This window comes from Pogoniulus pusillus, chromosome 19, assembly GCF_015220805.1.
Source record: "Pogoniulus pusillus isolate bPogPus1 chromosome 19, bPogPus1.pri, whole genome shotgun sequence".
Classification (NCBI taxonomy): domain Eukaryota; kingdom Metazoa; phylum Chordata; class Aves; order Piciformes; family Lybiidae; genus Pogoniulus; species Pogoniulus pusillus.
The window spans coordinates 5,875,525-5,889,191 of record NC_087282.1 but is presented as its reverse complement, the minus strand read 5'-3'; the positions used below and the strand labels follow the sequence as shown (position 1 = coordinate 5,889,191).

General features: G+C 50.5%; 1 protein-coding gene across 1 annotated transcript; it reads left to right on the top strand.

The window, feature by feature from the left end:
* The first annotated feature begins 1,706 nt into the window (after positions 1-1,706).
* LOC135183809 (G-protein coupled receptor 83-like) lies at positions 1,707-13,457 on the top strand. Its single transcript, XM_064159030.1, has 4 exons — positions 1,707-2,737; positions 5,781-5,906; positions 9,614-9,747; positions 10,322-13,457. The coding sequence occupies exons 1-4, from the start codon at positions 2,363-2,365 to the stop codon at positions 10,944-10,946; spliced, it is 1,260 nt and encodes a 419-aa protein (XP_064015100.1). The 5' UTR covers positions 1,707-2,362; the 3' UTR covers positions 10,947-13,457.
* The last annotated feature ends 210 nt before the right edge of the window (positions 13,458-13,667 follow it).

Here is a 13,667-nt window from a genome sequence, read left to right as displayed (position 1 = left end):
CTGCTAGAAGCAGCTCAGAATTTCTAAGTGGATAATAACTGCAGCAGAACCAGCATGTGATTGCTGAAGTGTTTGAACCTTTGACAGACTAAACCGGTGCTGTAAAGAGTAGCGTGGCACAGGGATCGTGTGCCTTTGGCACCCACATGAGGCGTTCAGAGCCATTGGGTTCACGTGTCTCCAGCTGGAAGCTGCTCTGCCAACTTGTCCTTCTGAAGCACAGCAAAGAAATGGAAGGGAACATAGAATCATAGAATCATAGAATCAACCAGGTTGGAAGAGACCTCCAAGATCATCCAGGCCAACCTAGCACCCAGCCCTATCCAGTCAACTAGACCATGGCACTAAGTGCCTCATCCAGGCTTTGCTTCAACACCCCCAGGGACGGTGCACATTGTAGCCCCACCATGGTGGAGCTTGAGGATGGAGCCCTATGTGTCTCCACAGCCTCTGTCATGCCCACCCTGGATCCAGTCGTGTGTATGTACATGTGTGTATGCATGGTGGCATTCACCCCCCAGGCAGCAGCTTCTGACAGCCTGAGGGTCCAGAAGACATATGCAGGAAAATGGTTGCCACTTTTCCTTTGGTAGCCAGAGCCAGGCTTTTGATCACAGTATCACAGTATTATTAGGATTGGAAGAGACCTCACAGATCATCAAGTCCAACCCTTTACCACAGAGCTCAAGGCCGGACCATGGCACCAAGTGCCACGTCCAATCCTGCCTTGAACAGCTCCAGGGACGGCGACTCCACCACCTCCCCGGGCAGCCCATTCCAGTGTCCAATGACTCTCTCAGTGAAGAACTTTCTCCTCACCTCCAGCCTAAATCTCCCCTGGCGTAGCTTGAGGCTGTGTCCTCTCGTTCTGGTGCTGGCCACCTGAGAGAAGAGAGCAACCTCCTCCTGGCCACAACCACCCTTCAGGGATCTCATGCATGCCACAACTCTGCACCTTTAGGCTGTGAGTGATGCAGTTGTGATTTACCCTCCTCCAAACAAGATCCTGTGTTCATGAGTGTCCTTACAGAAACCATGAAGGAAAAGGTGAAAAGTCCTGCTTACTGGCTTATGTTCCTGGCTCAGCCCCTGGGGAAGGTGCAGGTGGGCCAGGAGAAAAAGGCTCTGGGTATAGTGAAGGAGGGCAGAGAAGCCTGGTGGTATCTCTGAAGGCACCTACAACATAACTGCTTACAGTTCTGCTTGCCAAACAAGTGCTGGCATTCCGTGTCTGTCACAAAACAGAGGCAGATGACTTTTATCTCCAATCTTGCATGCAAACCTGACTCTCTACAAAGAAAGAGGAGAAGAGAAAAGCTTTTCACCCACGTTGCTGCTCTTTGCTGCTGCTTTGCTCTGCTCCTGGCTCGGTGCACAGAGGCTGAGCTGTGGCAGGTCTCCCTGGACACACAGAATCACCCTGAAACTTCTGCTTTTGCTTTCAGATTATGTTTCACTTTTTAACAGTCCTTTGTGCCACAGGAAGAGCAAGAAGGCACAAATCCAGGAGCTTTCTGGAGGCAGAAATCTTCAGATGTTCTCCCCCTGCTAAAAGTGGGGAGAAAGATGCTACAGATCAGTACTGATGCTTCACGCTCTGTAGCTGTTGTGCTGGGTACCCAGGAAGGAGGGAAAGGAGGAGGGAGATGGGAAGATCAGAGCACATCCCACTCCCTGTGTTTTCCTGCTCTGTGAGGTCTGCACTTGTCAGCCTCTCCTGGTCTGTCTGGGGCTGTGATACACCTCAGGGTACGGCAGGCAGAGATGCGCTATTGGCTCTCAGCGATGCAGTGTCATCTGCAGGCTCTATATATCACAGGGAAAGCAGGGACCACTCAGCCTCAGAACAAAGCTGTCTCAGTGTATGGCTCAGAGATACTTTGAGAATGGAAAGAAAAGGGAAAAGCAGCCTTTGCTTTTCTGATTCTGACAAGCTCTGAGAACTCTGGGGAAACAGAGACCTGGCAGAGGGACGACTCTGTGGAAAACCAGTACAGCAGATTGCCAAGGAGAAGTTGTGGGAGAGAAGCAGAACAGAGCCCAGAAGGAAACATTCACTGGGGTTTCTTCCCAGGTGCAGAGAGAAAGTGTTTGAGGATCTCTGAATCAGCTTCTGTACGCAGGACACGTGGGATGGGAAAAGGACAGCAGCTGGAGGGTCCCTGGAGCAAGGCTCAGATGTAATCAGCACAGGAAGAAGGACCCATTTTTCAACTCTCTTACATCCTTTGCAACCACAGGGCAGATTTTTAAAAGCAGGCGTGCGTGTTCCTTCCTCCAGCCTCTGACTTCAGCACCTGAGCTGCCGGGGAGGAGGGCAGAGAGGAGTGTGCAGGCAGCACCGAGCTCAGCTTCCCCAGCCATGAGGCACACGTGGTTCCCTTTGCAGTACATCTCCAAGCCCTTCTGGAGAGCAGAGAATCACAACGCCACCAACTTCTTCTCTGCTTTGTACGGCTTCCCCAACCAGTCCTTCTTCCACAGTGATTTGGACCTGGAGGACCTGGGGGACTTTGACAGTGGGACCAAGTACGAGGGCGAGTCGCAGAGCCGGACGGTGAAGGCGCTGCTGATCGTCGCCTACTCCGTGATCATCTGCATCTCGCTCTTCGGCAACATCCTGGTGTGCCACGTGGTGATCAAGAACAAAAGGATGCACTCTGCCACCAGCCTCTTCATCGTCAACCTGGCCGTGGCCGACGTGATGATCACCATCCTGAACACCCCCTTCACGCTGGTGAGCATCTGCCTTGTCTGTGCTGTGCTGGTGTCTGTGTGTGGCTGTCAGCTCTCTACACGTGCAGCAAAGGGGCCAGGAGCAGGGTGAAAGGAAGGTTTCTTTTTGCCCCTTTCCCCTTCGTTTTTCACTCCTGGACAAAGTGCAGCCATGCCCCATCTCCCTAACCCCCCCCATCACCTGCAGTCAGGGCTCACCATGTCTCATTTCCCTGACAGCAGGTCTCATGGTATTCCCACGCCGAACACCCCTTCCTTATCTGTGGGCAGCACCAGCCCGCCCCCCACCCCCCCCCCCCCCCAATCCTGTCAAGAAGCTCCTCTTTGGCTTTCTCCCCTCTTCCAGGACGGTGGCAAGGCAGAGGTGTTGAATCCTTTCTTGTCTTTGGATGGGGAAGGAAGCAGGGGCAAGTTTGACACTAGAAAGTCCAACTGAATGCCACTGTCCTATGGAAATGATGCAAACAAGGTCAGTCCTTGAGAGCATGATAGCAGGAGAAACAATGAGGTCTGTACTGAGCTGTGTCAGTTCAGCACTATTTTTGGACTCAGACACCCTAAACTGTACTTCTTGGGGCAGATTGTCCTTTGTTTATGCTCAGTTATTACTTATTTTTATATGTCTTATATTGTTTAAGGGAAGGAGGTGGGAAGAAGGGAATAGCTCCATTTCTTGCCTTACTGCCACAATCTGTACACAACCTGTAAGTGAAACTCTCTATAGCTGCATTTGGCACAATCCTCTGCTCTGAAATCACCCCAGGTCCTCCTGCCTTAGTCCTTGTCCAGAGCTGCCCACAGGCTGCTTCTGCCTTCCAAATTGTCAGCTTAAACTCACATTTAATGAATGTACCCCGTTTCTTCGGTAGTTTTTTTTTCTGCTGGGATCTCTGGTGGGATTTGCATGCTGGAATCTGTTCAGGGAAAGGACAGTGCCCTCCTGTGTGTTCACACGGCAGCAGTCACACTTCAGGCAGCAGCAATTAAAGAGCTATAATCACTCTTAGGAAAGGGCTTTGTATCAACTTCAAAGAACCAGCACATGGCTACAGCTTCAAGTGACAGCATCATTACCACTGGAGTTGTCTCTGTGGGGAAAATAATCTCTTTTCAATTAATCTAATTAGCTAGTCTTGACTAATTTTCTTTGTGGACAGATGTTCTGTAGCAAACGTGCTTTATTTCACATTAGCTTAATCTGTTTCTGGAGTGAGTTACGTTAATTTGGAATGAATATTGAGCAGTCAGAAATAACAAGGGAGTGAGACAACAGCCCTTGTTGGGAATAATTTCCACTGCAGGGAAGCCACAGTTAAGTGACATCCCTCTGGGAACTCCTGGGAAATGCCAGGGAGGGCTCAGGGAGGGTCTGAGCTCTCCTGCTCCCTCCCTGCCCTCCCCGGAGCTGTGCCTAGGTACATAAAAAGGCTCCGTACCCGCAGAGCTCAGACTGATGAGGAGGGCAACCCAGCCTGGGAGCTGTGAGGTGCTTTTCAGCTAGGGGGTGAAGTTCTCCTCCCTGTTTGTGTAACTTAACTAACACCCCTGAGGCTGCAGTTGATGCATTTCACGCTATGTGGTGAGAGGAGGAGCTGGGAGTGTGCGAGGAAAACCCTGCTGCACTCAGCTCTGTGTCCTGCCCCCAAGTGTGGCTGCTGGCTGCAGAGCCCAGAGAGCCACAGGGCGGGCAGGCAGGGGTGCAACAGAGCTCTCCGCAGATGGGTGATCCCAGCTCAGAGTTATTACCTTATTATTTCAATGCCCTCAGTGAATGTTTTCTCCTGTGCATTTATCTCACTATCTTTTGAACACATGCAACCTTCCAGCATCTACAACCTTCACCAGGAGACAGTTTTTTAAGGAGGCAAGCTGCTGTTTGGCTCCCAGAGCTTCATCAAAGAGTAGAACTAAGATCTCTTTGCACCTGGCAGAAAGGTCAGGCTACATCTAAGGCGTGTACTTGTACACATACACAGAGCACTATCCAGGAAGGTTGGTTTTTGCTCAGTGTAACAAATCTCATCTCTGTTTCAAAGCCTCTGTTCCCCCAGAAAATCTGAGCAAAACACATCCGCGAGGGGAAAGGAAACCGTCTCAAAGCATTGCTTCCTTGCCACGCTCTTGTCGCCTGGACAGATGGGCAGAGTCCAAGGGGATGGGGTTCACAGTATCACAGTATCATCAGGGTTGGAAGAGACCAATAGCTCCAAGTTCAGGGTTCAATAGCTCCAAGTGCAGGGTGCTGCACTTTGGCCACAACAACCCCATGCAGAGGTACAGGCTGGGGTCGGAGTGGCTGGAGAGCAGCCAGATAGAGAGGGATCTGGGGGTGCTGATTGATACCTGCCTGAACATGAGCCAGCAGTGTGCCCAGGTGGCCAAGAGAGCCAGTGGCATCCTGGCCTGCATCAGGAATGGTGTGGTCAGCAGGAGCAGGGAGGTCATTCTGCCCCTGGACTCTGCACTGGTTAGACCACACCTTGAGTGCTGTGTTCAGTGCTGGGCCCCCCAGTTTAGGAGGGACATTGAGATGCTTGAGCGTGTCCAGAGAAGGGAGACGAGGCTGGGGAGAGGCCTGGAGCACAGCCCTACGAGGAGAGGCTGAGGGAGCTGGGATTGGTTAGCCTGGAGAAGAGGAGGCTCAGGGGAGACCTTATTGCTGCCTACAACTACCTGAGGGGTGGTTGTGGCCAGGAGGAGGTTGCTCTCTTCTCTCAGGTGGCCAGCACCAGAACGAGAGGACACAGCCTCAGGCTGCGCCAGGGGAGATTTAGGCTGGAGGTGAGGAGAAAGTTCTTCCCTGAGAGAGTCATTGGACACTGGAATGGGCTGCCCGGGGAGGTGGTGGAGTCGCCGTCCCTGGAGCTGTTCAAGGCAGGGTTGGACGTGGCACTTGGTGCCATGGTCTGGCCTTGAGCTCTGTGGTAAAGGGTTGGACTTGATGATCTGTGAGGTCTCTTCTAACCTTGGTGATACTGTGATAAGCCTGTTTGCTGCTCTGCAGGTAGTGCATGGTCCTAACTGCAGCTCTGCCTGCTCCTCAGGTGCGGTTTGTAAGCAGCACCTGGGTTTTTGGGAAGCTGATGTGTCACATAAGCCGCTTTGTGCAGTACTGCTCTGTTCACGTCTCCGTGCTGACCCTCGCTGCCATCGCTCTGGACCGGCATCAGGTAGGGGATGTACATCACCCTTGTGCTTGGTAGAAAACAAGGTGCTAAATACCTCTTCAAATCCCAGCCCCTGGAAACCTGTTTTGCCATGGCAGTCAAAGAGTAGAGGGGGGCGGATTTATGCTGGGCCCAGGCCTGTTTAATATATTCACTGATGATCTGGATGAGGGGATTGAGTCCACCATGAGTAAGTTTGCAGCTGAAACCAAGTTGGGAGCATTTGTTGATCTGTTAGAGGACAGGAGGGCTCTGCAGAGGGAGCTGGACAGGCTCACAGATGGGCACAGTCCAATGCCAGGAGTTTTAACAGGGTCAAGTGCAAGGTACTGCACTTTGGTCTCAACCCCAAGGAGTGCCATAGGCTGGGGACAGAGTGGCTGGAGAACAGACAGGCAGAGAGGCACCTGGGGGTACTGACTGAGAGCTGCTGAATGTGAGCCAGCAGTGTGCCCAGGTGGCCAAGAAGACAAATGGCATCCTGGCCTGGATCAGGAATAGTATGCCCAGCAGGACCAGGGAAGTCCTTCTGCCCTTATACTCTATGCTCATTAGGCTGCACCTTGAGTCCTGTGTCCAGTTCTGTGCCTCTCCATTTAAGAAAGATGTTGAGGTGCTTGAATGTGTCCAGAGAAGGGCACTAAGGCTGGTAAGGGGCCTGAAGCACAGCTCTGTGAGGAGAGGCTGAGGAAGCTGTGGGTGTGCAGCCTGGAGAAGAGAAGGCTCAGGGCAGACCTCATTGCACTCTACAAGCACCTGAAAGGAGGCTATAGCCAGGCAGGGGTTGGTCTCTTCTCCCAGGCACTGAGTGACAAAACAAGAAGACACAGCCTCAAACTGCACCAGGGCAAGTTCAGGCTGGATGTTAGGAAGAAGTTCTTGATAGAGTGATTTGCATTGGGATAGGCTGCCTGGGGAAGTGGTGGAGTCATCATCCCTGGAGGTGTCACCCCTGGGAGCTGGATGAGGCACTTAGTGCCATAGGTTAGTTAATTAGAAGGGTTAGGTGCTGGGTTGGACTGGGTGATCCTAGAGGTCTTTTCCAACCTGGTTAATTCTGTGATTCCAGCATTTGTGGCAGTGGGCAAAACAATCCCATGCTTCTTTTTACAGCGAGGGTAATCAAGCACTGGAACAGGCTGCTCAGGGAGGTTGTGGAGTCTTCATCCCTGGAGATACTCAAAACTCAACCAGGAATTGTCCTGGGCAGCCTGCTCTGGCTGACTCTGCTTTGCACAAGGTGTTGTAATAGATGATCTCCAGAGGTCATAGAATCAACCAGGTTGGAAGAGACCTCCAAGCTCATCCAGTCCAATCTATCACCCAGCCCTGTCCAATCAACCAGACCATGGCACTAAGTGCCTCATCCAGGCTTTGCTTCAACACCTTCAGGGACGGTGACTCCACCACCTCCCTGGGCAGCCCATTCCAATGCCAATCACTCTCTCTGTGAAGAACTTCAGCCACTCTGTGGAGTGCTGCCCAGAAGGCATGGTGGGAATACACTCAGAAGTTCAAATGCCAGCAAGCCAGGGCAGTATCTCAGCATGTATTTGTGAAAAGTCTTACAGATTTCAGGCTTGCTCCATTCTTTTGGGGTGCTTAAGACTGAAAGCAGTGAGAACCATGTTCAGGGTGAGAGATTCTCTCCTCCTCCCCTTGCCCCAGTGCTTTTTGGAACATACCACCCAGAAGAACCTTGCAGGTCAGGCAATGATTGCAAACCCCAGGGTTTCCTTGAAGTACAACACAGTTTGTAGTCTTGGCTTAAGTTGATGAATGCTGTGTAGTGGGAGAGTAGATCCTGCAAGGCGCTCTGAGGCAAGCTGCTGTATTTCTAGCAGTGCTGGAGTCACTGAAATGGGTGTTATTGAAAAGCATTTTCACCTGCTAAATGGCAAGGCTAGATGAAGTTCAAAGCAGCAACAGATTCCACCCTGACTGTCTGGGATGTGCTCCATCTGGTGTCAGAAAATTACACTGCCTGCCAGAAGGCAGATTTGTAGAACATCAGATTGAAAGGGACCTCAAGGATCATTTAGTCCAACCTTTCAGGGTGAGAATACAGCTTAAATGAGATGGTCCAGCACCCTGTCAAGCTGGGCCTTGCCTTGAAACTGTCTAATGTAGGTTGTTCATTTCTGTCCCTTTTTTTACCCCAAAAGGTTTGGTTTTAACTGTCCATTTCAGCTCCTGAAAGCAAAACATTCATTTGAATCAGCAGATTCTGGATTGATTGCAAGGCAGAGTTTGGTATCAAGAGATGCTTGTTTAAATAAGGGCAAACATAATATCTGCCTTTCAAATGAGTGGAGTAGGTCCCTCAGCAGCATGGTTAGGTAGTATGGCCCAAGGAGATAAAAGCAGAAGTAAGATGTCACCAAGCAAAGAGAAATCAACACTTGGCCCCAGAAATATTGCTGGTCCTGAGGGGTACCAGAGCAGACAGATGTCCCAGGGGGGTGATGGAAGCTTAAGTAGATGTTTATAATGAAAGTAGACAAGGGATGTGTAAGATAGCCAAGAGTTCATCAGCCAAGAGGCTGGATGACACGATAGGTCTATTTTTAAGTACTGTTTCATTGCCTAACCATCCACAGTGCATGTAGCTCAGCAGATATCTAACCACCAGCATCTCCAAAGCCCAGCTGATGGGTGACACTGAGCATGTTTCTCTGCTCAGGGCACTGAGCCAGCAGTAACACTTAATACTCACCCAACTCCTGGCTTTGTTCAACCCTCAAGCTCTCCAAAGTCCTGTAGCATGAGTCTCTCCTTCCTGCCTTTTCACACTGGAGGGATTCAGAGCTGCTGCAGTGCTTAGAGCTGCAATGTGTGAGTGACCAAGATGCTGTCAGATGGAGCAGCCCTCCTTAATGGCAAACACACATGAGGTACACCTTGCTTAGCTACCACTGCATGGGGTGAGCTGTGACCATAAAAGAGCCTTTAAGTCTGTTAGTGGGGGTGTGCAGCCTGCAGAAGAGGAGGCTCAGGGCAGAGCTCATTGCTGGCTATGACTACCTGAAGGGAGGCTGTTGCCAGGTGGGGTTGATGTCTTCTGCCAGGCAACCAGCTATAGAACAAGAGGACACAGTCTCAAGTTGTAGCAGGGGAGGTCTAGGCTGGATGCCAGGAGGAAGTTGTTGCCAGAGAGAGTGATTGGCATTGGAATGGGCTGCCCAGGGAGGTGGTGGAGTCGCCATGCCTGGAGGTGTTGAAGCAAAGCCTGAATGAGGCACTTAGTACCATGGTCTGGTTGGTTGGGCAGGGCTGGGTGTTAGGTTGGCCTGGACGATCTTGGAGGTCTCTTCCAACCTGGTTGATTCTATGATTCTAGTGCTGGGCTGGCCAAGGACTACTCCCAAGCATCTTGCCATTCTATCTTGCAAGTCCACTAACTGTTGTGAGCCCCATGGCTGCCAGCTGTCCTGGAGGCCTTGTAATTTGGAGGCTTTTTGCACTCCCTATAGCCCAAGCCAGAACAGCCTCTTGGCTTTCAACTTGTGCCACATACGATGTCCATGCTGAGTGTTCCTCAGTGTCCTGCGGAGCAGATGCAGCATTCTCTTCTTACTCAGCAGTCAGTGAGCAGTGCTCACTCCTGAACATGGATAAAGCAAAAATGTGTCTGTCCTTCTCTAAAGCTTGTGCCTTGTTGTGATCAGATGAAGACAATGTAGATCCTCAGGACTGGCTATTCTCTGCAGGTGATCATGCACCCCCTCAAGCCACGCATGTCCATGGTGAAAGGAGGGATCTGCATCATTATCATCTGGGTTATGGCCAGCTGCTTCTCACTGCCTCATGCCATTTATCAGACCTTGACAAGATTTTATATTGGGTAAGACATTTGCATGGTGCTTATTTATTTATTATTATATTTGCTAGATTGTATGGTGCTGCTCTGGCAGGGGAGGTGGGTCCCTTCCAATCTCTAACATCCTGTGATATGAGCCATGCAGCTGAATCTAAGGCCCACACTTCTCCATCTGTGGTATTAGAGAAGAGTAGGGTGAAACAAAACAGAGATGTTCCCTCCTCTGCCCAGGCAACTTGTTTCTGATGAGAGGACATTAAAAATCAAGGGAATTGCTTTCAGGCTTGCTGCTTGATTTTTGGCTTGGAGATTCTGCCTGTAATTTGAGACAGGCACAGAGGAGAGGTGATTTTTGTCATTAGGGGCATCAATAGGGCTGGCTTTTCTTTTCCCTTTTCCTGGATCTCTCCTTCAAATATCTTCACTGGGGCCAAATGTCAAAGTTAAAGCGAAAGTATTGCAGTGAAAGTGGCACTTGTGCATGGTACTGCAGGAATTCTGCTGTCTGTACCTTCACTGAACCGTGTGAGCAGGTCTGAGGGGTTTGTCCTTCAGGTGCTGTGTGGAACTGACAGTTCTCTCTCTCTCTGATCACCAGAAACAGGACGATACGCATGGTCTGCCTCCCCAGCTTCCCCCCTCCCGCTGATCTGTTCTGGAAGTATTTGGACTTGACTACTTTCGTTCTCTTGTATGTCCTGCCTTTGCTTGTCATCTCCATCACGTATACCACGGTGGCCAAGAAGCTCTGGCTGAGAAATGCCATCGGGGACCTCACCATGGAGCAGTACTACGCCCACCAACGGAAGAAGAAGATGACGCTGAAGATGCTGATGGTGGTGGTGATTGTGTTTGCAGTATGCTGGTTCCCCCTAAACTGCTACGTGGTGTTGATCTCCTGCAGGGCCATCCACAGCAGCAATGCTCTGTACTTTGCTTTTCACTGGTTTGCCATGAGCAGCACTTGCTACAACCCCTTCATTTACTGTTGGCTGAATGAGAACTTCAGATCCGAGCTGAAGTCCCTGCTGTGTGTGTGCCGGCGGAGGAGCGCAGCCCAGGGCCACCCTCTGCGGTCCATCTCCCCACCTTTCAGGCATGCCTGGGTTGAGAACTGCCACTACAAACGAGGCAGTGCCTGCCAGAAGGCAAGGGCATCCTCCCAGAGGAACTCTGCAAAGACAGACATCTCTGGTGTTCAGCCAATCATGGCAGAAAGCTGAACTCTTCATCTGATGGCCAGGCAGACATCTGTGTGGCAGTCACAGAGTCCTGGGCAAAACTGAGTTGGAGAGGACTGCTGAAAATCATCTAGTCCAACCTCTTGTCCAAAGCAAGCCAGCTTCAGCATTTGATTGGGTTTTTCAGGGCCTGGTCCAGGCAGGATTTCACAGCTCTCCAGGGATGGACTGCCTACATATGGACTCCAACATGAGTCGTACACCTGTCAACATGCCAAGGACTCAACCATTACTGCCTGCTCAGTGACCACCACCAGCCACCCAACGAACAGAAATGGTTCTTTTTTTGCACTTTATTCCATGTTTCTCTTTTGAAGCATTTCTGTTATGCACACAGGTGATACTAGACTGGAAATGTTGACAGTCAAAACAGTGTGGTGGAGCTTGTGCTAAGTGGTGACACCAGTTTGAGTCTGATACTGGTTCCAGCAAGTGAAGCTGGTTGACTTCAGGACAGCTGCCCTGGTTGGGTGACAACAGCCCACTGGGTGCTTTTGGAGAAGGCTGTCAGGGACTAATGGACTTCTGGGACCAGTCTGCCTCCCTCCCCTTCCTTTGGCAGGCCAGGGCTGGGAACTAGGCTGTGACCAGTTTCTCTACCATTGGGAGCTCAGGTTGACTGTAAGCCAGCAGACTGGGAGGGTGGACAGCAAACTCATGTAAGGGCTGGAAGGTCCACACAAATATGGCTCTTTAGCTATTCCAGGAGCAACTTCATGGTTAAGAATAAAACTATATCTGAGCACTCAGGTGGTGAAGTCTGAGCTGTCTTGCCAGGGTGTGTGTGGAGACAAAGCTGCTGGCCAGCAGGTGCCTGTTCTGCTGATACCTATTAGGGCTCTGTGACAGTTTCCAGGCTTTCTCTCAAGACTGTCCCTGATCACCACATTTCTTAAGAAAACTGTATGTTGCCATGGTTTAACACTTTTAATTGACATCTCTTTAGAGGAAAGTATAAATTATTTTCAGTGCCAGCAATTAATTTTTCACCAGTCTTCAAGAGCTATGTCCTCTGTGGCTTCTATGTCAGACTGGCAGCCCTTCACTGGCATGTCAGCCTGTCTGCTTGTCATAGAGTCAACCCAGGGACAGCAGCAGTAGCTGTCTGTATCCTGGAGCCAGCCCTTCAGACAGCATCAGTAGCTGTCTGTCTATCCTGGAGCCAACTCTTCAGGCAGCAGCAGTACCTGTCTGTCTCTCCTGGAGCCAACCCTCCAGGCAGCTGCTGTTTAGGACACCCTGCTCTGTAGCTCTGAGTGCTTGGAACAGATCTGCAGGTCTTCAGCTCAAATGGTAGGAGACATGAGATGTTGGTGCTTGATGAGAGAGTTTATCTGTGAGCCCTTACACCCAGCCCTGCTCAACAGAACAGCATCCACTGACGTGCCACAGCCATTACCTCAAATCCTGCTACTGGCGTTCCGCTGCTCCCAGGGGTGACTGGCAGCTTCCAGTGGCATTTCCCCCGTGGCTCCCAGGCACATGTAACAGGATAGCTGAGATTCCTCAGCACGTGGGCAAGCAGAGCCTGGACAGCCGGGGCTGGCAGCTGCTGCTCTGGGGGACTCAGGGCAGGAGCCAGCCCTGGCATTGCAGAGATGGATTGGGGTCAGCAGTGGGAAATATCAAGTAGGAGCATGTGACCAGCTTCAAATTTGTGGCTGTGAAAATGTTTCTCTACCTCAAAGAATAATAATTTTCTTTTTCTGTGGCCATCAAGTGCTGGATTGGCCTTTGTGATTGCAAAGGATTTAGTCTCAAAAGGCAGCAAGAGGAAAATCAGTTCCATGCTTCCCACGCTAAATAACACTCATGGTGCTTCTGCAGCCTGGCATTTCCACCAGAGACTGGCAGTCTGCTACTCAGCTGCAGGCCTGAGTCAAAGGCTGCTTAAATCTGGAAATCAAGAAGCTGTGATGGACAGAAAGACCTGGGAATGTATTTGCATCTACATATGAACCTGTGTAGCTGAGGGAAAAGGAAGAGTAGTGCAAATCTTGTTCCTCCATAAAATACTTGTGGCAAGGGGAGAGGTCAGAAGCACACCAGGCAGGAAGCAGAGACCTCACCTAGCTTGAGACACTTCCAAACACGTTGGCATTTCCAATGCTGGTGCTTCAAGTGAAGATTCCCCTCACAATGATAACCACTCATCGTGTCTGCAGGAACTGCTCTGCAGAAGGAATTACTCTGCAGGAATTACTCTGCACTTAGGGGAGGAAATTGATTAGAAAGCTCTCTTCAGAAGACAAGCACTCAAGCCTCAGTTATCTTCTCCAAGTCACTTACAAGAAATGTGTTTAACAGACTTTCTTCTGTGGGCTTTTGTTTTGTTCATGCTAATTAAGAAGCCCAGGTGGAGAGCTGAATGGAGCTGGCAGAGCGGGAGGCAGGCATCTGAGTAAACAACAGCATGAACCTGAAATTGCTAAGTTGGGTTTGTTACTGTCTGGAAATGTTGGAATTCACACTCTGCAAATGGCATTTCCACAATGTAACTGTCTGGAGGGTTTCTATAAACATGATGGCTCTTGTTTGAAAAACCAAACCACAGACCCAAACACAACATTATCCAGGAGAGTACTTTCATGGAACATCTTCTCATCCCACTGTTCTTTTGTCAACGCCAGAAGCATTGGGTGACACTTTGTTTGTGTATCCCCAGAGAGCTGCTGGAGCTCAGCACTCAGGAACAAACAAACC

Coding starts and splice junctions, on each gene's coding strand:
- LOC135183809 (XM_064159030.1), top strand. CDS start 2,363: ATGAGGCACACGTGGTTCCCTTTGCAGTACATCTCCAAGCCCTTCTGG. Junction 2,738..5,780: donor TGAACACCCCCTTCACGCTG/GTGAGCATCTGC, acceptor CCTGCTCCTCAG/GTGCGGTTTGTAAGCAGCAC. Junction 5,907..9,613: donor TCGCTCTGGACCGGCATCAG/GTAGGGGATGTA, acceptor TATTCTCTGCAG/GTGATCATGCACCCCCTCAA.